At 31.5% G+C, this 26,034-nt stretch overlaps 3 protein-coding genes across 3 annotated transcripts in view; all 3 read left to right on the top strand.

Annotated features, from left to right (window-relative positions):
- LOC129290951 (disease resistance protein RPV1-like) overlaps positions 1-7,838 on the top strand; it is a 17,078-nt gene extending 9,240 nt beyond the window's left edge. The window contains exons 3-5 of the mRNA XM_054928012.1: positions 7,371-7,459; positions 7,610-7,618; positions 7,687-7,838. Coding sequence (XP_054783987.1) covers positions 7,371-7,459; positions 7,610-7,618; positions 7,687-7,838 — 250 coding nt within the window. The remainder of the gene's footprint in view (positions 1-7,370; positions 7,460-7,609; positions 7,619-7,686) is intronic.
- On the top strand, positions 7,480-11,627 carry LOC129290881 (beta-fructofuranosidase, cell wall isozyme-like). The gene is made up of 6 exons (XM_054927947.1): positions 7,480-7,618; positions 8,469-9,331; positions 9,620-9,778; positions 10,027-10,262; positions 10,363-10,453; positions 11,130-11,627. Exons 2-6 carry the CDS (start codon positions 8,474-8,476, stop codon positions 11,307-11,309), a joined length of 1,524 nt encoding a protein of 507 aa, XP_054783922.1. The 5' UTR covers positions 7,480-7,618; positions 8,469-8,473; the 3' UTR covers positions 11,310-11,627.
- An 857-nt stretch (positions 11,628-12,484) lies between these two features.
- On the top strand, positions 12,485-14,378 carry LOC129290883 (uncharacterized). Its single transcript, XM_054927950.1, has 2 exons — positions 12,485-12,973; positions 13,654-14,378. Exons 1-2 carry the CDS (start codon positions 12,523-12,525, stop codon positions 14,127-14,129), a joined length of 927 nt encoding a protein of 308 aa, XP_054783925.1. The 5' UTR covers positions 12,485-12,522; the 3' UTR covers positions 14,130-14,378.
- The last annotated feature ends 11,656 nt before the right edge of the window (positions 14,379-26,034 follow it).

Raw genomic sequence — 26,034 nt, 5'->3', positions numbered from 1 at the left:
TTTTTTTTTTTTAAGGCTTCTTTCTTAATTCCCCCCAACGTGCGTATGCCATCGATTGTTATCGCCAATAACAGCATCTAGCAACATGTTCTTTTTTTTTTTTTTTTTTCAATTAGACATTCTTCTTCCCATGGCACATAAAATGGGTACACTTTATTTTTACGCTGGTCCAATAAATACTTGTACTATATAATATAATATATATATTTTCATTTAAAAACTAAAGTCAGTTGAGTTTAATAATGTTTGAACATGGTCCAGTAATATTGGATATCATATTGGCGAAAAAAAAAATATTGGATATCATTATAGTTATATAAAAAAACAACAAGAAATCAACACACACACACACACAAAAGCTACTTTAGCATATTGCCATATTCTTCTTATCTCCTTGTCTAGCTAGTTGAAAAATAGAAGTTGAAGAAGTACTACGTAATAAAATGAATTGTTTACTATTTATTGATCTAGAAATAAACATTTGTATGAGTAGAGCCGCCGCCCTTGTTATTGTTTATGGATTCTTGGCAGCTTACCTAAATTCTGCCGGTAGCAAAAATTATTTTTCTCGAGATATGAAAAGCAAATGGTTGATATCTCTCAACTAATTATCTTAGTTAATAACACTGTTTGTTCAATTTTTATAAGTAAATGAACATTTATAAAATTTTGAGTAAAAATATTTTATTCTAATTCTACAGTATATTTTTTTGTTAAAAAAACTCCAAACAATGAAATACTCTCAGCCAGATTAAACTGGAAGTTAATGTATTTTCTATAATACATATATGTATATGTGTGTGTTTGGGGTTTTAAAGAACTGAGTTTTGGGCCCAAAAATAAAGCATAGCAAATGGTAATATAGCAAACCGTTGTTGGATTGGGCTGGGCCCAATGGACATCCTCATTGATCTAGTTTAATAAACCAGATTCAATGTCCAAAATCCTATTAATCAAGGCACAAACAGAATCCAGTAATGATCAGATCTAGCCCATTATTGTCATCTTCCAAAAAGAAGAAGAATAGAACTTGGGAAATTAGGGTCAAAATAAATTATATCAAAAATAAAGTTTAAGAAACGCATTTTAAATAAGCTATATTTTAATAGAAAAACATTTATGTTAATGTTGAGTGTATTTGTATAGCTTTTGATTTTAAAAATAAAATCATAAATTCCCTTTATTTTGATGTATTAAGGGTGTTTCTAATCTTTAAACATATTGAAATGCACCTTAAGAACAAGTTAAGTTGTATCAATAAAGTGTTCTTATTGCATAATATTATTATGTTCCATTTTGTGAAGATATCTCCAAAATTCTGATACATAACAATTCTAACTACCGTATTATTATAATTTCAAACGTGAAAATACAAATCAGATACTTATCATGATAAATTGATAATGGCATAGGCATGTGAAAGTTTTGTACAATCATTTAATTATTATTTTTAGAGTCATGGCTGACTAACACACATATCCCTTTGAATGTTTCCTGATAAAGAGAATGAGAATGCATTCATCCGTCGTCTTCCCCCCTATATAGTTCTATGTATCATCTTTTCCATCTCCACCTGAAAGGCTATGTTATTATATATTTTCGTCGCTAATTAAAGTATTTAAAAATAATCTCTTTTGAAGAAAAAGCAAGCCACCTAATTAATAATGTGTAATATTTGGAAAAAAAAAATTTTACGTACATTTAATTATATGTGATTCTTCAACGTGTCACAAGAGGTTAGCCGAAAAACCATGAGAGGTCGCTGTCTTGATGGATTTGAAGGATTTGCATGGAATTGGAACATGTGGATAGCAAGTGTGCACAACTAAATAATGTATGTAGGAGATAACTGTTTGTAATATGATAAGAGAATTAACTAGTCGTTCAACAGTCGTTAAGGTAAAATCAAACTATACATAACACACATACATACACGGGTTTTGAAAAGCCGAGTGGGACTAACCAATTAAACCGGCCTGGAATTAATTATATATCCATCAAACCGGTTATAAAATCAATGGTTTGATTCTCATCTTCTAAGGTGTTGTGTTTTTCAGCATTACTATTTTATTTGAGGTTTGAATTCAAACATGTAACATTTTAAATGAGCGAGTTTGATCATTTGCCCTCGATACCTTGAAAGAGATTAGTCTTTCTTGTTGGCGAAGAATTCTCCTTGAGTCTGAAAAAAGAAGTAATTAATAGTCTTATATATTGATTATTGTTTTTATAATAATTTTTTAGTTAGTCGTGTAAAATAAAATAATTAGGTAAACTATGTGTTAATGAAATATAACTGAGAAAGCCACATGAAATTCTTGGAAATTTTTTAACCAAACCCCCCCCCCCCAAACGTTGTAGAGAAAGATTACAAGCAGAAATTGGATTTAATGAAGGTCTAAGATCATGATTTTTTTCCTTTTATTTTTCTTTTTTTTTTTGGTTTTAGTCTTCCCCTACGTGTGAAAAGAAAAGGGGTGAAACCTGAATTGATTATTATTTGTTGGTAAACAGGATTGATTATTTTGTCAAGAATAGGACCAACATAATCAAATTGAGACTGCCACGGCGCACTTTCTGTCCTTGAGACTTCTAATTCATTTAAATGATTTGATCTCTAAGTATTTCACAGGTGACAGAAACTTATAACAGGTGAATGTGAAATATATTGGGTATGAAATTTATTCGGATTGGTTATGATATTAGTATCTTCTTCCTTGATTATTACATATTAAATCAATATATTTTCTGGTATATATTGTTCATTATTGAACAAAATCAATGAGCAGGACCCAGAAAAGCTGGAGAATCCAGTTTTAGTTGAATGCCTATTTTTGGAATTCAAATGACGGACGGAATTTTAGACTCTCTTATTGCTAACAAATTGTTATTTTATTGCATCTAATTGGTTCAAATTAGACTTTTCTTTCCACACATATATATATCCACAACTAAAAAGTCAGCCAGGGGCCCAATTTTGTAAAGTTAAGAAAGGTCACGATATCAAGTTTCAACCTTGAAAGAAATGAAGAGATGTGACACTTTCAACTTGTAATTTTTAAAAAATTTCATGCAAATATATGGAATTCATGTCTAGTTGAGATCACGCTATGGCCAAATTTATAGTATAGATTTCACATGTTTAAGAATAAAATAATATTTACATTGAAAGTTAAACTACATAAAAATAATGTTAATAAAATAAAAATATCTTAAATATTTTTCAACTTAATATTTTAAACTTTTTTATAGGATAATATTATTTCAAAATTTTTACAAAGAGCGCAATATAATCTCATCATTAGAGTTGAAAAACGTTGGTTGAACGTCAAAAAAAAAAAATAACCAACAACTTTACACATGTCATTCACTCATTCGGTCACTTCTTCTTCTTCCTCATTCACCTCGATAATAGAGACACATCAAACAATTCTTGATGTGAACGATGAAGAAGAAGTGCATCGAATGAGTAAATGATACGTGTAAAATTTTAGTCAAATTTTGTTTTTAATGATCAACATTTTTCAGATACAATAATGAGTGACATTACATTATTTTTAAAAATTTTAAAATTATATTGTTTTAAAAAAATTTAAGATATTAGGTTTTTTTTATGACCCTTCACTCTATAAAAATATATGGTTTAAAGTTTAAAAGCCTTCTATATCAATAATTTAATGTAAAATCTTTCAATGCACTTTTTTTTGTTTTGGCCGGAACACATTTTTTAATTGTTTGATATAACAACTAGACCCGCTTCGGTGGAAGATTGGGAATTCGTGTTTTCTAGCCCTTATTGTCTATTTATAATTTTTTTAAGGTACTTCATATGTCCATAATACATTAATACTATATTAAGAATATTTTTTTTGCCAGACTATATTAAGAAGATTAAAACGTGAAAGTTGGACCGCACTAATAAGTGTACTGTTTACAGATAAAATTTAAAGCTCATTTATTTTATGATCAAAGTTTGCTGACCTATTGAAATAAATACATAATTCATAATATTTTCTTTCAGAGCATGCTCGCTATTCTCTGACTTTTAGCAAAAATTAAAATTAAAATTGATAATATTTTTTATTGTATATAATTACTTAGATATAATTCTATTCGAGTCACAACTGACTATTATATATTACACCTCTTTTAGTAAAGATTCAACTGACAATATTACTTATAAAAGTAGCTACATAAAGTAGCGAGATAATTCATTTTAATTCTCCTAATACAACAAAAAGTTTTTTTTTTAAAGACAAAAGAGGTCTCAAGCCTAGCCTTCAAGGCAAGAAATAATGGATTAGAATTAGAAAAATAAGTTGAGTTTGTCAGGCCGACCCATTTAAATAGAGGGTCAGACTTGTATTTTGGATTGAAAAAATGGGTTAATTCTTCAAGACTGAGGACTAGCTCATTGAAACTCATGTGTATATATATAATTAAAAAATTTACTAATATCTAATAATTAAGAAGGGAGAGATTTCAAATATGAAAGAAAGACTAAAAATATTTAAAAATAAAAAATAATTTTGAGTTCCTACATGTCTTTATAGTTTTATTATAAATCTCTATACTTTTTTTTTCAGTGTTCTTTTGTAACATTGAAAAACAAAAGTGTCGAGATCTAAAATATTAAAAAAAGTGTAAGAACCTATAATAAAACTAATAATGAATTGTAACATGTTAGAAAATGCATAATGCAATTATATATATATATATATATATATATATATTAACTATAATATAAAATGTTTGCACAGCATTGACTAACATTACTCAACAATATTATATAATCTAACCATAAACCCAATGGAATACTCAATTGTTAGGTTATAAAAAAAGAATACTCAATTATCATTAATATAAAATCATAGAGTGCAAAAAAAAAAAAGAGTTACTTAACACAAGAATAAAAAAAAAGAGAAAATTATAAAGACATTGTTTCACTAAAATAGAACAAAGAGCCACGAAAATGTTTCATAAGCTAGATAGATCAACAAACAAAAGTATATATGCATTTTTTTTCTTGAGTTAAATAGCAATTTGATCTTTAAGAGCATTTGCGACTCTACACCCGTCATTTGTGCAATGTTTACTTATTAACTTTTAAAAATGATGCAATATAATATTCATTATTAATAAAAGTTAACTTTAACTGTTAGTTGATTATAAAATGATATGAAAAATTTAAAAAAATGACTAGATTTTTTTTTAAATTTTTGAGTCTTTGTTTGTAATTTTTTGGGGCCATTTTTTAGTTTCTCAATCATTTTTTTGTAATTTGTGAGGTCATTTTCTATCATTGTTTAATTAATTAATGATTAAAATTGTCTTTTATTAATGGGTAAGAGTTACGTTGTATTATTTTTAAAAATTAAAAAAAATATTACATAAAAATTAAGTTTAGAGTTTCATAAACCTTTTGACCTAGTTTAAGGAGCTCTAACTTTTTTTCGGCCACTTTAAAGCTGGCTCAACGAAGAAAGGTTCAACTTGGCCCACCTAGATTAGCAATTTTTTTTTTGTTGGAAAAATAAAATTTTAATAAGTTAGGTCTCAAGGCTTATTAAAGTTAGGGGATGCTTTTAAATTGAAAGAGTGCTTATAGATGTTTTTATAGATTGTCTAACAATAAGGTCCTCAGCAAAATTTGATCTCACAAGAGTCATGATCTTATAACTTGTAGGTTAAATCTTTATCAACCGAATCAATAATATTAATTGATTAGTTATTGAATTTTATCGTTTCTTAGGATGACCGCCCACATGTATATGCGTAGATTTTTTTTCTTTTAAATCTGGGTGAGATGTATTGCATTTTTTCCCATGTTTTCATACAGATAATTCAAGGTTTTTGAATAAATTGTCACCCCCATGTCACCCCAATGGCTGGTCAAAGAATATCGTCCTTTTACGTTACTTCTTCTAGTCCACTTTTATGCATTATTTCATTCCCAGAAATTTCAACATCTTGCATTTTTTTGAAATTACTACTCCCTTCAGTTTTATTCAACATGTCGTTGGAGGATAAATATTGTTTAACTCGTGACACAATATAATTATGAGCCCAGAAAAAATTATTCTAATCTTATGATAAAATTAATTATTACAGTATTAACGTTTTTTGTCAACCACAATGGCCTGAAATTCATAAATAACAATCCTTCTTAAGAGATGAATTAATTCAATATTCATGCGATTAATAAGTATAGTACTTATTTAACTAGTAATTGAACATTGAACACGACTTTAGTTTGTCATAAGGCTTGAAGATAAGCACGAGATATGTTGTGAGTTGGACACCATATATAATGCACTCCAATTATAATCAACCATGAACAATTCTTCATGACAATTCTACAAAGTTTAGCAGCACCACCAACAGACGACGAACTCGATTATTACGGACTTTCACCAATTCCTGTTCCCTCCTATAACCTTTTACTCAAATTAATTGTATCCACACTGTCATAGATCTGTGATTGATTGTGAACATAATATATGTTTTCAGACCCATCTATATAATAATCCACGTTTTCAGGATAAGTCCAATTCATTGCTTTTGTGCTTTCTTGGTCAGCAACTGTACACGATATCATTATAGCTTTTGCATGCCAAACATTACTACCTTTTCCGCTTTTTTCTGTTCGTTTCGTATCAGCCGATTTCATGGCGTCTCCAAATCGAGGGGTTAAGTCATTAATTATCATTTTTTATTTTATACTTCTGAGATTTCATTTTTGTTATTTCTGGTCTGAGGAAGTATTCATAAGCTAAAAGTAATTACATGAGAAAAATTGGCCTTTTCTCCTCCATCGATAAATTCGAGGAAGACTTGCAATACAAATTATATAGTGAAAAAGGTTTTGATAAGAGATGAAATTAGTCTAATAATAAACGTACATAAACAATCAGCAAAACGCTCCTTGAAAAAGTCCCGACTTGAGAAAAATAATATATTTGTATTTTTTTTTGACTGTGTGTGTATCTTAAAATAAAGCTCTTACTCTTCTATGTAGTTGACTTCTCTGTTATCCAATGATATATTATCATGTGTTAATTTTTCCTGGATGCTTCTTCCGCATTATCTTTGATTTTTCTTATATTTCTTGTTTCGAGCAAACAAGTTGGCAATCAAATCTAGTTAACTAGATAACTTATTATTTCTTAATGCCGTACTCATTTATGAATTATTACCGACTCTTTCTATAAATATATATAGCATCGAGGTCAAGGTTCTATATCGTCATTCTCACGAATTACAAAACCCTACAACAATGGCTGTCTCTTCAATCCATGTATTGGCTATCTTCTCTTTCGTTCTCGGCCATTGTTTATTCTTAACATTGAAGCCACCCACCATGCTTACAGAAACCTTCAGAGTACTGTATCTTCTTCTTCCTCAAATCAACCTTACAGAACTGGTTTCCACTTCCAACCTTCCAAGAATTGGATCAACGGTACTCAACTTCCTTCATCTTCTTCATATCCTTAAGCTTCTTTCAAGGTTATTCTTATCATGTCTCTGACATTTTGTTCTCCTCCTTTCTTTCTGCTGTCATTTGACATGATATGCTGAAATGGGCTTCTGCTTTTGTTTCGATCTGCAGATCCTAACGGTTAGTTTCTATCCTCTTTAATTCCTTCTTGTATTCTTCTGTATCCATATAGCTGTTTTCTTGATTAGGCCAGTTCAGAAAATATATGAATATGACTGCAGATTTTGAACGGTGCTTAGTCAAAATGTTTGATGAAACTTTGAAATTTGCGATATCCAACAAGATGAATATTAGAAAACTAGCTATGATCGTGGTCGCATCAAAATGCAAGAATTCTTGATGCTGAGCTCATTCAACAGGAGTTCTAACGCAGGAAGTTTCATAAAAATAAGATTAGGAATCAAAATACAGACATATTCTCTGTGTTAGAGACAAAATGAATGAAAAGGATTGATGACCTTGTGATATTATTGAAAGTCGTCATCCTAGCTTGGACATGGTCGTTAAACCCTTCAAGTTATTTTAAATAAGGATGTAGACATGAATTAATTTTGTGTGTATGTACGTAATTCGAACCACAGCTCAATTAAAAAAAAAAAGCATATGATATATGTTTGTATGTTTTTTCTGTCATAGTAAATTACCAAATGGTCCTTTACATATATTTTATTTTGATTCTTTTAAAATCACCTTTTAAAAAATAGAACGAAAGAAAGAAAGAAAGAAGAACGGAATATACCATGCATATAGTTTATTTGTTTCATTTCCAAACTGATTGCTTTTTCCCCATAAAATATTGACTTCTATTTTAGACTTTGCGTTGTTCTAAAAAAAAAAAAAATTAAAAATTCTCATTTCTTGTGCAACCACGTAGTTTTCAAGTTATTCAGTCAAATTAAATCTTTTATTTGTCCTAAGATATGTGTAAGAGGGGGAAAGTTGACTTTATAAATGGCTTTTTGTTGTGCAGGACCAATGAGATATAAGGGACTATACCATTTGTTCTATCAATACAATCCCAAAGGAGCTATTTGGGGGAACATTGTGTGGGCTCATTCTGTATCAAAGGATCTTGTAAACTGGACCCCACTTGACAAAGCCATCTACCCCTCTCAGCCGTCCGATATCAACGGCTGTTGGTCAGGATCAGCCACGATCTTTCCAGATGGCAAGCCTGCCATTCTATACACAGGAATTGACCAAAATAACAACCAAGTCCAAAACTTGGCCTATCCCAAAAATGCCTCAGACCCCTACCTCAGGGAATGGATTAAGATCCCACAAAACCCCTTGATGGCTCCCGCTAGTTCTAATGGAATCAATTCTAGCTCATTCAGAGACCCTACGACTGCTTGGCTAGGCAAAGATGGGCACTATAGAGTCCTAGTTGGGAACAAAAGAGACACTACAGGGAAGGCACTATTATATAGAACTAAAGACTTTGTTCATTGGGTTAAAGCCAAACATCCTCTTTATTCTGCTAAAGGCACTGGAATGTGGGAGTGTCCTGATTTCTTCCCTGTCTTGTCTAAGTCCATGTTTGGGGTTGATACTTCTTTTGATGGACCTTATGTTAGGCATGTGCTTAAGGTTAGTTTGGATGATAAAAAGCATGATTACTATCTCATTGGGACTTATGATGCAAAGAAGGATAAGTTTATCCCGGATAGCGGATTCCAGAATCTTGACTCTTTCTTGAGGTATGATTATGGAAAATATTATGCCTCCAAAACGTTTTTTGATGATGCAAAGAAGAGAAGAATTTTGTTAGGATGGGCTAACGAATCCTCAAGCGTTGCTGATGATCTCAATAAAGGGTGGTCAGGGATTCATGTAAGTTAACGTTGATAGTAACATATTTCATACTTTATATATGTATTGCTTTGTAGGTAACAGATTCATTAATGCATTAAAAAAATGTCAAGTTGAATATGCAAGATAGATTAAAATAATGGGTTTTTATATATGATTTGAAATATGAGATAGCCAGCTCACGATAATGTGTTGAAATTCAACTAGAATGCTTATGCAAAGTCAAAGATGAACTATAATAATAGTTTAGTCAAGAGAAAATACATGTTTTGAATAATATATTAATATTAATGCTCATGTGATACGTAGGCAATTCCAAGGGCCATTTGGCTTCACAAGTCAGGGAAACAACTGGTGCAATGGCCGGTGCCTGAAATTGAGAAGCTACGTGCAAAACCAATCAGCTGGCCAATCAAAGTGCTCAAGGCTGGTCAGCTCCTCCAAGTCACTGGTATCACAGCTGCACAAGTAAGTCTCCTTTACAAATCTATACCTTAAGTAATACAGTAATATATAATATAATATAATTATCAGGTTTAAGATCACATGAACTCTCATAAATTATCTGTTTAATTCTTATGCAAAGGCTAACAGACAAGATCCTTCTATGGCGCTTCCGTTGAAACAGTGAATATGATAATATTTAAAAGAACCTCACCTGCATAAATTAATTAACTTATAATAAGGGGGGTTCTAATATGTGCGTGTCTGAACAGGCTGACGTAGAAGTTTCATTTGAAGCAAAAGGGTTTGAGAAGGCAGAAGTATTGGACTATTGGATGGACCCACAAGTTCTGTGTAGCAAAAAGGGTGCAGCAGTAAAAGGTGAATTAGGACCTTTTGGTTTGCTTGCTCTTGCTTCAAAGGACTTGAAAGAAAACACTGCTGTCTTCTTTAGAATCTTCAGATACCAACACAAACCCTTGGTCCTTTTCTGTAGCGACCAAAGCAGGTTTGTTCTCTTCCTCTTTTCTCTTTCAAATGTACAATTTGTCAATTTATTTCCCAATCGTTATCTCACTTTTGTAAATCCAATTATAATACTTTGACAGGTCTTCATTGAATAAAAATAATGATCTCACCACTTATGGAACCTTTCTTGATGTTGACCCTTCTCATGAGAATCTCTCTCTTAGAAGCTTGGTAAGTTGTTGACATCCATAAACATTAAATGGTATATCTATGTTGCATGTGACTTGCATGTGAGGGTGCGCAGATCTTGCCCCGGCCTCCTCACTTGGGGGAAAATATAATACCTGAAATATGATAGGTTTTAACATTCCATATATCTTATTAATTTTATTCTTTTACTTTGTGTCGCTTTTCTTGAAAAGATCGATTTTCTATGAAAACTCTGGACAGGTTAGTGTGCAAATTCTGTATGCTAGTCGTGCAATTTCTATTCGATTTTTGTGTATTTTTTGTAAAAACTTTCTGCTATTTTTATGCAACTTCTGTGTATTTGTGCAATCTACACGCAACTGTTGTGCAATCACTTTGAAATTGACATATGCTAGTTTGAATATATGTTTTAAATTTTGAATGGAGAGGACAATCAGGAAAATATGTTATTAGTGAGTTGATTTCTTTTAAAAGTTATAAGCACATTTTATTTAAATAATAATCATAAATTTTTTTATTAAAAAACATAAAAAAATTCTCCCCGCTGATAAATTAAAGGTCCTGGGCCTGCCGATATCCACAAAAGTTCATTCATTATTATAATAATAATGTAATGTCTCAAAAGTGAAAGGTGAACGCACAATAATAAACACACTTCAACATGTTTATGTGATGTGTGTGCTTGTCCATTTCGCAGATTGATCGCTCAGTAGTGGAGAGTTTTGGAGGAGAAGGCAAGGCAGTGATCACAGCCAGAGTTTACCCCACTTTGGCAATCAATGATGAGGCACAGCTCTATGTCTTCAATTATGGATCTGCTAATGTCAAGATCACCAGATTGAATGCTTGGAGCATGAAGAAAGCACAAATCAACTGAGCCAAAAAAAAAAAAACAAATAATAATAATAAAGGGATCCAATTTATTAGAATGAACTTTGAGGAATAAGTATCTTTCAAGGACTGAGGCATATATACGAGGCTTTTGAGTCCTTCTGTGTGATGCAACTTTTGCTTTGATGAAGTTTACCCATGGGTTCTCTCCTCAGCACAATTTTTACATTCATCTGTAGCACTTGTAATTAGAAATTGATCAGGAATATGTTTGTAAACAAGTTAATTTACGCTTGATATTATTGTCAATTTGTAGTACCGTTTATTCTCACAAATTTAATTGAAGTTTCGGTTTGATCCACTATTCTTATCTTTGGAATAAGTGATTAATTTATTGTATTGCCATTACTTTTCTCTTATCCTTTTCACTTTTGACATTTCTGAATCTATAATCAACTTTTTCATTATTAATATAGCTAATCCATTCCAAAATGTGAAGTAAGGTGCTAACTTAAAATTTGCAAACGCAATGTAATTTTCGAGCAACGCTTATTATTATAGTATTAGCATGCCCATTCAATTCTGCTTTTGAAATGGGGCTGTTTGAGATCCTTTACATATTTGAATCAAATGAACAATAACTGCTCCCAAATTTCTGAAACTAATATAGTCATAACAAAATTTGTTCATGTAATCAATTTTTTTTTAAATATTTAAGCACTCTCCAACACAAACGACCATGATATGTTGACTTGGGGGGGGGGTAAAATGTTATGTTGACTTTGTTAAAACACTTGGGCGTATCTTTCTATTTGAAAATTCATAATCACTGGATAAGGGATTTAATTTACAAAACTATCGTTCGATTTATAGAAACTACTCCCACAAAAAGATCCCATTTGAATTCTCTATGTATTTATTATTTTTGATGAAAATTGATGGACGTACACCTATATTAATTAATTACCAAAAACTAAAATAATTGAATTTTTTAAGAAAAAAAATTCTATAATTAGCGGCAGGGGAAGTATTGACTTACGAAAAAAAGTATTGACTTATGGTATTGAAAAATTATATTTGTTGAGAAAAAGAAAAATTATATATGATCATATTTTTAATTAAAATATTTTTAATTTTTTTATGAAAATTAACTTGTAACTATATTGCAAAAGGTTAATTAACCATTATAATTCTAACCGCCATCGTAAATTACTTACTGTAGCCGAAATCAAAATGCAGTGGCTTCCAAGCGGAAATCCATGGAGGTTGAGGTCGAAGGTGAAGACGGTACCAAATTTGTGTTGGGAACGCGTGGTGAGGTACCGTTTGGACGAGGCTCAGGGTTTAACACCAACGACCGCACCGTTTCTCGTCGTCACGTTTTGTTCCGCCTGAGAACTTCGCTTGAGAAGATCGACGCCGGAGGAAAGCCTAGGGTTTCGTTCGAGGTTATCGGAAGGAACCCCATTTGGCTGTTTAGCAAGAACGATGGTCAAATTCGGATTTTCAGGAAGTTCGAGAAGGGTGAGTTGGAAGTTGGCGACCGTTTCTGTTTGTCTGGGAAGGCGCCGGTTTGGTTCGATTTGAAATACAGTAGAGTTCGTGACGGAAATAAGACGGTTTCGGATATTGAGAAGGAGGTTTCTGAGAGTTCAAGTAACGGGCTTGACATTGAGGACATTGATGTTTCAGGAATTGACACCGTTAAAGGTAATGAGCTGATAGCTAAATCTGTAATTTCTCTAAACTCTCTATACTGGATGAGATATGTCATTGAATGAATGAAGTTTTGGTTTCGTAACTTTTAAATTTATGGTTTTTAAAGATTATTCATTGTTCTGATTCGGCACTTTGTGTTAAATTGATAATCTAACTTCAAAATCGGACCATGTTTATCCTGCGGCCATTTGCTTTTTCTATCAAGTGACCAAATTGGAAGAATCCTGTATTAACTCTGTCATATATATGTGTGAATGAACTAACTGTAGGGTATACGGTCTATGAATTTGTTGATAAAGGACTAATCCTGCAGAAAACAAACCAAGTTAAGAAACCCAAGAAAAGAATAATAAATAAAATTACAAGATCAAAATACTAACTTAATCTTCATTTAAAAAAAAACTTGGCTTGCCTATGCTTTACTGTATTCTTTGTCCACTTTTCCTCCTATAATACTTGCCTTTTTTCCCCCTGGATGGTGGAATGATGATCAACAATTTTTTGCTTTTCTTCGGACAACAAGACTTTTTGGAAATAGCACCAGAAATGCAAGTTTTTCCATTGTAAAAAGAATTATTTTGGGATGGTCATTGCTGAACAATATAGTAGAATTCAGTTATTTTCTGTGTCCAATTACTCTAGATTCTCATGGGCCAGGTTTGGAATTGCAGAGTTTGGTTTTTTGGTGATGGGACATGAGTTTGATCATTATCCCAAGGACATGATTCGCAATGTGAAGAGTTGGAACTGGTTCCTGGAGGAACCTGGCAAAGATAGCGAAGATGAAGATGATTTTGAAGAGCAGAGGACAGCCATAAGAAGAAAGCGAAAGAAAGCTAAAGGCAACGGAGATGAAGATGATGACTGGGTGGAAAGTGAAGAAGATGTGGACCTTATTGCAAACACAAGAAAAGTTAGATCTGGGTACTCTACTCGATCAAAAGACCAAAATAAACAAACCAAGGACAACAAAGGAAGTAAAAGTTCTGGACGAAAGAAAGCGCCTAGGGTGTATGAAATTGTTGAAGATGAAGGTGATGAGACATTGGGAGGCTTCATTGTTGATGATGAAGAAGAGGGTCAGGAAGAGGAAAGCGGTGAAGAGGAGGAGGAGGAGGAGTTTGAAGAAGATGAAGTGGAGGATTAATCTTGAAAGAGTGAACAGACCCCTGGATGGTGAATGCATATTGTAGCTTTGTAATGTCAATACTACTACTGATACGTAGTTTTCTGTATCATAACATAATTTTGAGTTTCTTGTTTTGGTTTGAAAAGAATAGTAGCGATATGGTCAATATGGCAATATATTTGTTTAGTGTAATGGTGGTTAACACCTTTTGACATGAAATTCTATGTCAGAGTTGTCTAGTCTAATTGATTTGGTATTCTGCTGACATTCTGGTTGAAGCTTTAGTTTATGATGATTCTAGTGTTTTATGGTAATGGCATTCTGTCTGTTTATGTGGATGGTAAAGCAACCGTAAGAGCTGGCTGTTACAATCACACCAGCTGCTATGACGGCACCGGCACCAGCAAAATGGCGAAGAATGATGGTCATGCAACCGAAAGATACCATCCTTAGTGGGAGTGAATGATTTTCCAAAGCCCTCAAGCCTCACCCTCCCTGCCTCTCACAAAAATGGTATGGCTTTTTGGCTGCATTGGAATCTGGTACCACCCCTCAGGTTTGCATGTGGTATCTATCAGACGTGAAACGGAAAAGTGTTTGTGTGTGTGTGTGTGTTGTGGGTTTTGCTTTACATTTGATCTCTTGAATTGCCTACCATAGACACGTGCATAGCAGAGTTAAGTTCTATTGACTAGGCCAAGTCAATTAGCTTGTATGGAAATGTGTTGAAGAGGAACTAATTCGTGTGTCCGTAAATAATTATATCCTTGTATGTGTGCAACTCCTGTGTCAGCCGATGGTATCATTCTTGCTGGGGCTTTCAGATCGCCGATAAAAACCAAGTCTACCCCACCATGTCTCCATCTTCATTCTCTCAATTCTCAAACTGGAACCGTACTAATTAAATCCCTGATAAATTAATCATTCTTAAAATATTATTATAAGAGGAAATGACAAATAGAGACATCATAAGATGATTAATGCCAAATTACGATTTGTCGTAAAAATCTCATTTCTGTAGTTCCCGGGTCATTCTATCCTATGTCTTAATTTTTTTATATAAAAAAATCCAAGTGTCTCGAGAAGGCACTAAAGCAGAACAGCACTTTCCCTCCCAAAGATTAAAGTGGACCTAGGCCCATTTTGTTGGTCGTAATTGAATGTTTCAAAACAGGATCAACATATTTCAATCCATTGAAACTCTTTTTGGGTCCAGAATTACAGTAGTTCGAACCACCATTCCCATTGGACTTAATTCCATTGCCGTACATTACATTTGGGCCACAGACTTTTCGAGGTCATCTATTTACACTTGATCTTGGCCGAAAGGCCGAGAAAGGTAGAGGCAGTGCCATTTTTTGGGTGGAAGACAATATAAATGCCGGCAAATTAGAACACAGCGTTAATAAATGCGCAACTCCAAGTGAAAACATTAAATTATACTCTTGGATGGCAAAGCTCTTTTGAAATTTTTTTATATAAACCCAACGCATCACCACGTCATAATCTATACTCTTTCCAACAAAAACATATTATACATGATGACTGTAAATATAAATTAATTTTATCATTGTTGATGATAAAGTTATTAAAAATCATGACACATTAAATCTTATTGGATTGCACTATTGTAATAAAACATGTTTTTATTAAATAAAGTATGGATCGTGTGGTGCATCGGTACATGTAAAAAATTTTCTGCTCTCTTTACAGCATATTGGCATCTAATCGTTTTTCTATAATTTTTTTTTTACGTGGACGTTTTTCGATATTAGGAATCTATGAAGTTGTCATATAAATTTTACAATTAATGAAAGCTTACCCCAATATGTAATGCCATATATAAGTTAATAAGTACTCTATCTGTTTTTATTTATAGGAAAAATTATCACTTTTAGTTTGCTTTTTTTATATAAACAAAATCACATTTTTTTATAAGCATTTATTGCAAAATTTCTAAACTATTCTTGATAATTTTATCATTCATAATCAAAAGAAATAATTAATGAAAACTTATTAACACAATTAATGAAAGGTATTATAATTTAATTATTTTATTTTTAAATATAGTTAATATAATTAATTAATTTTTATAAATTATGTGATATATTTTTTTTCTACAAAAATAAATGGAAGGAGTATTATATTTCATTGAAGCTAGTGGGAATGAAGGACAGAGTGAAAGGGAAAGAAAGAAAAAAAGTATCCCTAATTAATGATATATAGGTTTTGCTATCTGTAAAAGTGGTATCTTTAATCGGTACGCATGCACAGAAGGTTAGGCTAAGAACCGTCCTTTTTTATTTTCTAACGTTAATTAATATAATGCTTTTGTTATAGTTTCTTGTATTTTTTTTGATGTTCTTAATCTTTATATTTTTACTTTTTGATATTCTATGTCTTTAAATGAATAAAGTGTAAGATCTTAAGAGAGACTTATAACACCAAAAAATAAAAATATAGAGATTTAAAATATAAAAAAAATACAGAAATTTATAATACATTAATAACAAAATGCAAGAATTTAAAATTATATTTTTTTTAAGAAAAAATAATAAGATAATGTCTATTCAATGGTCCGGTCCGGTTTCACAAATTCCGTGGAAAAAGTTGCCTTTGGTGGAATATATCAGATAATTGCTATAAGTATGCAGGGAAAATCACAGCCAACTTCCTTTCAACAAAATTAATCACAAATAAAGATTAATATAAAATAAATTATTATTAAAATAAAAACATAATTTTTTTAAATAAAACTTATTATTGATCCTTTGATAAATTTTTTTAGGAACAGGCGATGGTCACGTCAAACCAGAAATTATTTTGGGTTTTGGGCTTTTGGCTCATCTCTTCATAACTTATTGTCGGCTTAATTAAATGAGCAAATCGCAACGTAGTTGGGATTCGTCAGTTCCGATCCATTTGCATTCTCCCACGGCACCAACATTACATATATAACTCTGTCGTCTCCCTGCATCCTCCACATCCAACCCACTTTCTCTCTCACAGTCTCGATCTCCTCTGCCAATTAAATCAGTTGCATTTTCTCCTTCACCTGCCTTCTCCTTAGTCGTCCTTTCTCAAGTGATTTTTTATGGGTTTTCTTGTTATATCTTTTGATATCCGAGATTTTTGCAATTTTTATTCCTATTGAAACGAAGACAACGTGATGGCATTCTTGATTCTTTTGATTTTCTTCTCCACCATCTTCTTTTTCTTTCTTTCTTCTTTAGCCGAGGGCTACTATTACTTCTTTTTTGATTTTGTGATTTTTATTATAGTTTTGCTTGGTTTTTCCTCCAACCCTAGCTAGACCGGTCGGTTCTAAAGATTTTTTGAATCGGGTTGAAGCCAAAAGCACCCTCTATATATATTCGGCCATGGGCACTGGAATGTGGGAATGTCCTGGTTGTTATCCAGTTTTGACAAAGTCCCGATTTGGAGGCTGGTCCCTCTGCAGACAAACCTTATGTCAGGCATGTCCGTATGGTTACTCTAGATTATCTTAAAGCTTGATTATACTATCTCACTGTGAGGTATGATGGAAAAAAGGATAGGCTTATCTCGGATGCCTCTGGATTTCTAAAATATTGACTCTGTCATGAGGAATGATTATGGAAAATATTATGCCTCCAAGACGCTTTTTTGATGATGCAAAGGAGGCATAATATTTTCCATAATCATACCTCATGACAGATTCAATATTTTGGAATCCAGAGGCATCCAAGATGAGCTTATCCTTCTTTGCATTGTACCTCCCAGTGAGATAATAATCAAGTTTTAGTTCATCCAGACTAACCTTACGGACATGCTTAACATAAGATTTGTCTGGAGAGGCACCAACTCCATATAGAGACTTTGGCAAATTAAAATTGGATAAAAATCAAGACACTCCCACATTCCAGTGCCTACGAGAATCCCAGCGTCTGTGTAGCAGAAGGGTGCCGCAGTAGAAGGTGGCTAACTGGGACCGTTTGGTTTGCTTGTGTTTACTTCAAAAGACTCGAAAGGATACAGTACTGGTGTCTTCTTCAGAATCATCAGATACCAAAGCAAACCTTTGGTCCTCTTCTATATATAGCGACCAAAGCTGGTTTGTCCTTATCGTCTTTTACAAGTTTGTATCAATCTGTTAACTTCCAATAATTATCTCACATTCAGATGCAAAACTTTGACGGGCCTTCGTTGAATCAAAAATATTATGATCTCACTAATTATGGCACCTTTCTTGATGTCGACCTTTATGAGAATCTCTCACGCTTAAAAGCTGGGTAAGTTACACTGACAACTTCATTCATTGTTATATTATTGTTTTCAAAAGTTTAAGGTCATCGGCTTATACATACACGCGCGCTTATGCTTTTTTGCAGATTGATCACTCAGTAATGGAGAGTTTTGGAGGAGAAGGTAGGGTGATCATCGCGGCCGGCCAGAGTTTACCCCACACTTGGCAATCAAGGATGAGCTAGGCACAACTCTATGTATTTTTTATTTTTTTTAATACAACACTCTAATTGAATGCTTGGAGCGTGAAGAAGGCAGAGACCTAATGGAAACTGTAATGAGCATAAAAAAGTGAGATCCAATTCTAAAATTCAAGCTAAACATTTTTCAAGTTTTTTTCGACGTTATTTCCCCACCAAGTATTAAGACATGTTGAACTCATCAATTCCAATGTTCTCTGTAGTAGTGGCACGAAAGGTATTTTAGTTAGAAGAATATTTTTTAATTGCATACATAAAAAGACCATAATCTTTAAATTGAATTTCACTATTATTTCATGATCTTGAATTATGCCACGTCCTTATTTATAAATTTCCCTCAATTATTCCATAGTTTCATCTTAGGGGAATGAGTTCCTTCTTTCTTTCTAAATTACCAAAGAGAATAACACTTTTTTTTTTGACAATTAAAGGAAAAAAGTTTATTATTCTTAATTTATTCCTGTGCAAGCGAAGTAATTTCAAATTAAGCACATGCAATCCTTTTAAAAGTTTCCTTCAATAAGACCAAGTGTGAAAGGAATATGGACCCTCTCTCCTTCGTCCCTAAATGAAATAGGATCAGCTTAAAGGACGTTTGACAAGGAATGATGAAACAAGCAATAGAGCCTTTCATTCTTAAAATAGGAACGCTGAGCCTAAGTGCACTATTAAATGAAAGTCCGATCCAAAGCAGGTCGATTTATTATAACTTAAAATAGAAATAATTTTCGTTTTGCTTTTTGTGACTGTGACAGACAGTGATCACATGGGTGATGGGATTAGCTCAAAATTTACAAATAAAAAAGTTTATTTGAGGTCTCTGCCTCGTGTTTTTTTTTCCCTGGTGGCTCACGTTTGGAATCTCACGTACCTTAAATCATTTATAAAAACCTTCTAGTATATTAATAGAATATCCATACCGCTTTTTACACCGAGGTTATTATATTGTTTTGATGGCTAGTTGCTATAATATGAAAATAACGTCGGAAGGGGAAATGAAATGAATGGTTCTGAATATTATGAATTATGATTTCCATACGCTACGTTCATAGTGGGGATGGCAACTATTGTCTATTGGGATGAGTCGGGATTGTGTTTTGAGAATATTATAAAAACAGGATCAAATGTATTGTTGATGAATGACAGAAAGGAGATTTAAAAAATTGGGAACATATCAATTGAGGATCACAGGAGTTATTTTATATCAAAGAACCTTAAGATTTTGATTTTTCATTAGTCCTTGCCTGAAATAAATTTTTATGAGAAATGACTTAATTATCTCTCTTAATAAAAGTGAAACAATTAAACACAAGAATTAGTTGTTAACATTCGAATGTCAGTTGTTGCCAATCACAAATTGATTGTTGTCAAAATTTAAATAAATTGTTGTTTATAAAGGATGAATAGTACTATTCCATTAAACTTTTATTGTTAGTTTTTCAATCTTGTCAAATTCTAAATATTGATGTTAATCATAAATTAATTATTGTCAAAACTCGAATGACTTGTTATTTTAAACTTTAGGGTAATTTGGTCATTTCTTGTAAAAACTTATTTTCAACTAAAGACAAAGGGAATGCAATAAAAAATTAGAATCTTAAAATCCTTCTTGATATAAAATACTTCTAGTAGTCCTTTGGTGATATTTTTTCCATTAAAAATACACGGGAATTGTGCTGGAGTAACAATTAGAGAGGATAAGGTTGATAGGTAGCAAATTAAATAGCTGCGGCAACGTAACGATTGTGTGTATAAATTGAGTGAGGTTGTAATAATTCCACAATTGGCATGGAAAGTGACCTCATTAATGATATGTAAGTTTTGGCACATGCAAAAGTGCTATGTTTAGTCCGTACATTCATTGCTTAATGTACTAATGGGATTTCATATGCACCTCATATGAGTTAATATATATATATATATATATATATATACACACACATGTATCTTGATTATTTAAGCAAGCCTGCGATGAGTGTTACTGAGATAGTACATTAAATTACTATATAAATACGTATGCTTATTAAATTAGTTTCCTATCTCATTAACACTCCGTCCTTTTTTAGTCTAAATATATGACTCTCTTCAACTTTTTTCTTTAGCTCTATAGTCCAAATTAAAGTGCGAAACCTTTTACTAAGTATGATTTAATATTTTTTAATTATTTTCAAAATTTGCCCGTATTCTGTTTTAGTTATTTTTAACTATTTTGCTTCCTCTCCTGAGTTTTTTTTATGTTTCTGCTATTATGTGCCCTGCTTTTTGTAGGATGACTTCATTTGATAATCTTAAAAAGTTACCACATTTCTTAATTATCTGTTGCGGTAGAAAACTCTTAAAAAACAGTGTCCTTGGACACAATTCTATAAATGGATGCAAATACCCAAGTAAGAACACTTGATATAGGACGACCCATGCACCATGTCTTCAATTTGTGTCTGCTGATATCAAGGTCACCAGATTGTATGCTTTAAGTAGTGTGTGTGCGGAGTGCTATGTGTAAGAGTTAATTTTTCTTTTTCTTTTTTACCTCTCAATCTTGTAGTAATTTGTATTGTTTTAAAAATTAGATTAGACCGGACGGTCGAACCGTCGACTAGAATATTAACTATTTTGTTTGAATTGACAATTCATGATTGAGCTGGATGTGAATAACTATTAAGTCAAAAACTGGAGTTGATGAAAACTAAAGTGGTTTTCAGAGAATCAAACGGTTTTAAATATAATATTAAAAAAACTTAAAAATTAAAAAAAATATAAAAATTCAAAAAAAAATAAATTATACTAAAAGCCTATTTTTGAACAATTCACATGTATAAAATATGATTTGAAATCAATTTTTGTTAAAGATGTTGATAGTTATAGGTGCAAATGCATCCTTTAAGCCTACTCATATCTAATTTAACCAAGATCCCTCAATATTTGACAAGTTATAAAATTTAATTATAATATTATTAATTTATGATTATGTGATATTTATTTAAACCATACTATAGATTTTTCTTATATTTATCATATATATATATATATATATTTAATATTATTTTTATTTAGTTATTATATCATCAGTCCAACTATTAGTTTAACTGATTAGACAATAAAATTAAAAACCGCTAACTTTTTCAATAAAACATCCAATCCAACTTTTAAGAATTTGTAGAGATGATTGATTATTAGAGATGAAAAAACAGGCGAGCCTTGTCCTTAAGGGCCTAGCCTTAAAGCCTAGTTTCTCAAATTTAATGAAAACTTAAAGCCTGGCCCTTATTGAAAGGATTTAGGTTCGGCCAAAAGTTTAATTTTTTAAAAAACTAATATTATAATTTATTTTAGTTTTTTTAGAAAATAATTTAATTCAATATCATAATATTCAACATTATAATTTAATTCTAAAATTCAATATAAACTACATCAAAATCTCACATCATCTAGTAAATAAAAGATCTAAAAGTCTAAATACATGTTAGTTGATATCATTAGAATTCACAATAAAATTTCAAAAATATAATATATGAGGAGTATTAATATAATACTCTAAAATAAGATGAGGATCAAAACTTTCAAATCAATTACATCTTAATAGGAGTATCAAATTGAAATCTTGGACAACTATTGCCTTAAAAAAGGTCTATATAAGAGGAATTAACTTAGAGTAAGAAAGCCAAAAATCTAAAGCAATAGAATGCCGAGAGGGAGATATTGAATCAAGAGACAAGAGGGACAGATAAGTCAAGAGATGGAGAGAGCTAGAAGATGAGCAAAGTAGGAGAGGGAGAGGCGAGACAATTAGAGGAAAGGAAAGGGTAGGACTGAGAGGTTAAGTTGAAAGATGAAGAGAGTTAGAGAACTTAAAATAGTTCAATATTTAAGATTCCTTTTTGTTTGAACTTTTTCAAAGTAGAAGGGAAAAAAATAAAATGGGCTTGGAGGCCTACCCGAGCATGAGCCCTTTTTTTAAAATTTATTAGGGCTTAGCCCAAAAATCCAATTATTCTAAAAATCTTTCATTTTTCAAACTCAAATCTTATTTAAATAGAGCCTATAAGTTTGGCCCTTATTTTTGTCTCTACCAATGATACCTCATGGTGGAGCCATATAAAAGCAAGGGTTGACACATGTCTCCCCTTCCTTTATATATATATATATATATATATATATATTGGGTTTGAGATTTTAGACTTTGTGCCCTATTTTTCTTCATAATTTACATTCTAAGCATTAAATTCATTTGATTCTTTCTCTAAGTTCCAGTCCAAATTTTTCAACTTTTTAACTCACAAAATTTAATAAATATAATAAATTTATATTTACCCAATAATAAGGTTCTCATATAAAAACTAGAATTTGATCCCATAACTTTATGATTTATGAATAAAATTTTTATCAGCTGAATTAATTTTGGTGGGTGACATGACCATTTTTTTCCTCTCAAGATTAAAATAATCATGTAGATGCCTTACTCTACCAAAAAAAAAAGGAAGTCTAAACAAAAAGCTCTCTTTAGCAGATGTAGTAGTGGACCTTGGCCCATTGGTTGGCAGTAGTTCTATGTTTCAAAACATAATCAGCCTATTCGGCCATTTCAATCCATTGAGATTCTTTTTGGGTCCAGAAACAAAAGTAGTTTGAACCACCATTCCCATTGGACTTAATTTCGTAGCAATAGATTATATTTGGGCCGCAAACCTTTCGAGGTCATTGATTTTAAGGTCGAAGCAGTACTTTTTGTTTTTGGTGGAAGATAATAAAAAGGATTAAATGGAAAATTGTTTCTGAAATTATAAATTTGAAGCATATGAGGTTCTAAACTTATTTGTAATATAATTTTTTTAATTAAATTTTTAAAAAGGTACAATGACACTTCTATTATTAACAAAGTTAATTTAGACTATTAATTAACTATAAAATGATTCAAAAACTACCAACAATTAAGGACCTAAAAAAAAATAGAAAAGGACCGGGAATGTTTTATTGGTTATTTTCTATAATTTTTGATCAAATAATAGTCAAAGTTAATATTTATTAATAGCAGGGGCCATATTGTTATTGTTTTAAAATGTTGAAGAGAAACATTGCATTAAAAATAAGTTTAAGATCCTATATACTCATGAAGTTATAGTTTAGAGGTCAATTTACCATTTAACCCTAATATAAATGCTGGTAAATTAAAACATCTCACATTAATCAATGGCCAAGTCCAAGTGAAAGCATTAATCGCCTAGTCTTGGACAGCAATGCTCTCTTTGCAGCATATTGGCATAACGTGTTCACTTTTCTATATTAGGAATCTATGTAAGTTGTCATATATGTTTTATAATTAATGAAAGCTCACCCCAGTATGTATATGCCATATATAAGTTAATAAGTATTCCATTGAAGCTAGTGGGAATGAAGGACAGAGTGAAAGGGAAAGAAAAAAGTATCCCTAATTAATGATATATAAGTTTTGCTCTCTGTAGAAGTGCTATGTTTAATCGGTACACATGCATAGAAGGTTAGGTTAAGAACCGTCCTTTTTTTTCCCCCATATATATTCTAACATTAATTAATGCACTAATGGGATTTCATATATACCTCGTATGAGTTAATATCTTGCTTATTTAAGCAAGCGTACGACGATAAGTGAACGTGATGCTGATCGAGACGAGCAAAAATGTAAATGATGAACTGGCAATCTCTGCTCGGAGCATGCTTATTGTTACATGAAACATCAAATGGAAAAACTATACTATATGTGAAGACCAGAAGGCCATTAGAATATTTCTATAAAATAATAATAAGATATTGTCCATTCATCAATGGTTTTGTTTTTTTTTTTGGCCAGTATTCATTAATGGTTCGCTTTCACAAATTCTGTACAAAAAGTTGCCTTTGGTGGAACAGATAATTACTATAAATGTGTATGCTTATTTAAATTTCATTACCCCTTTCTACTTTTTCTTTTCTTTAGTTCTTTAGTCCTAATTAACTCCTAAATGTGTAACCTTCTTTACCAACTACGATTTAAGATTTAATTATAAGCTATTTTCATATTTACCCATATTCTTCTATTCATGTAAAAGTGGTAAGAACATAAAATTGTTACTTATTTTTAACTATATTTTTAATATAAGAGATTCAATAAAAAACATCATAAATCGAATATAGTGTTAAGTAAGTTGATATGCACTCAAAAACATGTTGTCAAATTTTCAATTATTAGTCCTTACTGGTGAGTTTTGAACGTGGGTTTTTCTAGCTATATCTTCTTTTTCTTTCTTCTTCAGCTGAGGGCTTCTGTTACTTCTTTTTGTGTGGTTTTAATTATAGTTTTGCTTTTGGTTTTTCCTCCAACCCTAGACCTGGCCCATTAGTTCTCCTTAATTACTTGCCTAGTTTTGCTCGGAGCTTAAAATCCACCATTTCATACCGTTCTAACCTCTAGTCCAACCACTAAAATGGTTGAAAGTGAGAAAATTAGCCTTTTTTCCCTTCTTCGATACATGGTTGGACCGATTCAATTGTCTGTCCAATCCAATCCGATTCAAAAAACCTTGATTGTACGTAGTGATAAAGTGATTTGTATAGGTCGGTTGGTGTATGTATTGTATAATGACTACTTCAAAAAATTAAAAAGATTGAACTTTGAATTTATAAAATATAAATTAATGCATATCTTAAAAGATTAATTATATGTTTTCATACTTAATTAATATTAGACGGAAATTAACTAACAAAAATATTAAAACTATATTCATACAAATATTAATTTTTATAATAGATCCATTTAATAAAGAGAAGACTAGCAAGTACTATAGGAATATTAGGTATCATTCTGTATTTTTATAAATGAAAAATTAATATTAATCAATACTAGAATTGTTTAAACGCGTGTCGTAGTATGCTTTAAGTAATGTGTGGAGTTTTATATATTACTTATATATATATATATATATATATATGGGTAAATTCTATTCTTTTTCCCTTTTCTATTTCTCAATCTTGTATAAATTCGAAGAGATGATTGATGATCAGTCTAGGTAGACAGCAAAACCCCTCAATAAATATGTAGAATGGTGTGATTAAGCATAAAAGAGATAAATATGATTTATGGTTTCAAAGACCCCCAAAAAAATTGTACATTCATATATGTGACTCAAAGCGTCTTTTTTTTTTTTAAGCTTACATGTAAGAGATTGTTGCAAAAATATAGAAAATATTTCAAAAAGGCTAACTTTTTTTAGAATTGAAATTATCTTATTGTCTATTTTATAATTATTTACTGACCTGGGATGCTATGTATGAAAACTATAACTAACAAGCTTTTCTTTTATATTTTTCACTCATTTCTTGATACCACAACTTATTTGTTTCCATTCTCATTTGAATATTATATTTTACCTGCAAGATCCATTATTCTCTCTCTAATTTCTCCAGATCAAGCTCGAGCTTCCATAGCA

This window comes from Prosopis cineraria, unplaced genomic scaffold (assembly GCF_029017545.1).
Source record: "Prosopis cineraria cultivar Desert tree isolate PC_DT_omini unplaced genomic scaffold, ASM2901754v1 PC13, whole genome shotgun sequence".
NCBI lineage: Eukaryota > Viridiplantae > Streptophyta > Magnoliopsida > Fabales > Fabaceae > Prosopis > Prosopis cineraria.
Note: the sequence above shows the minus strand (reverse complement) of the source record. Positions and strands in the feature narration are given on the sequence as shown.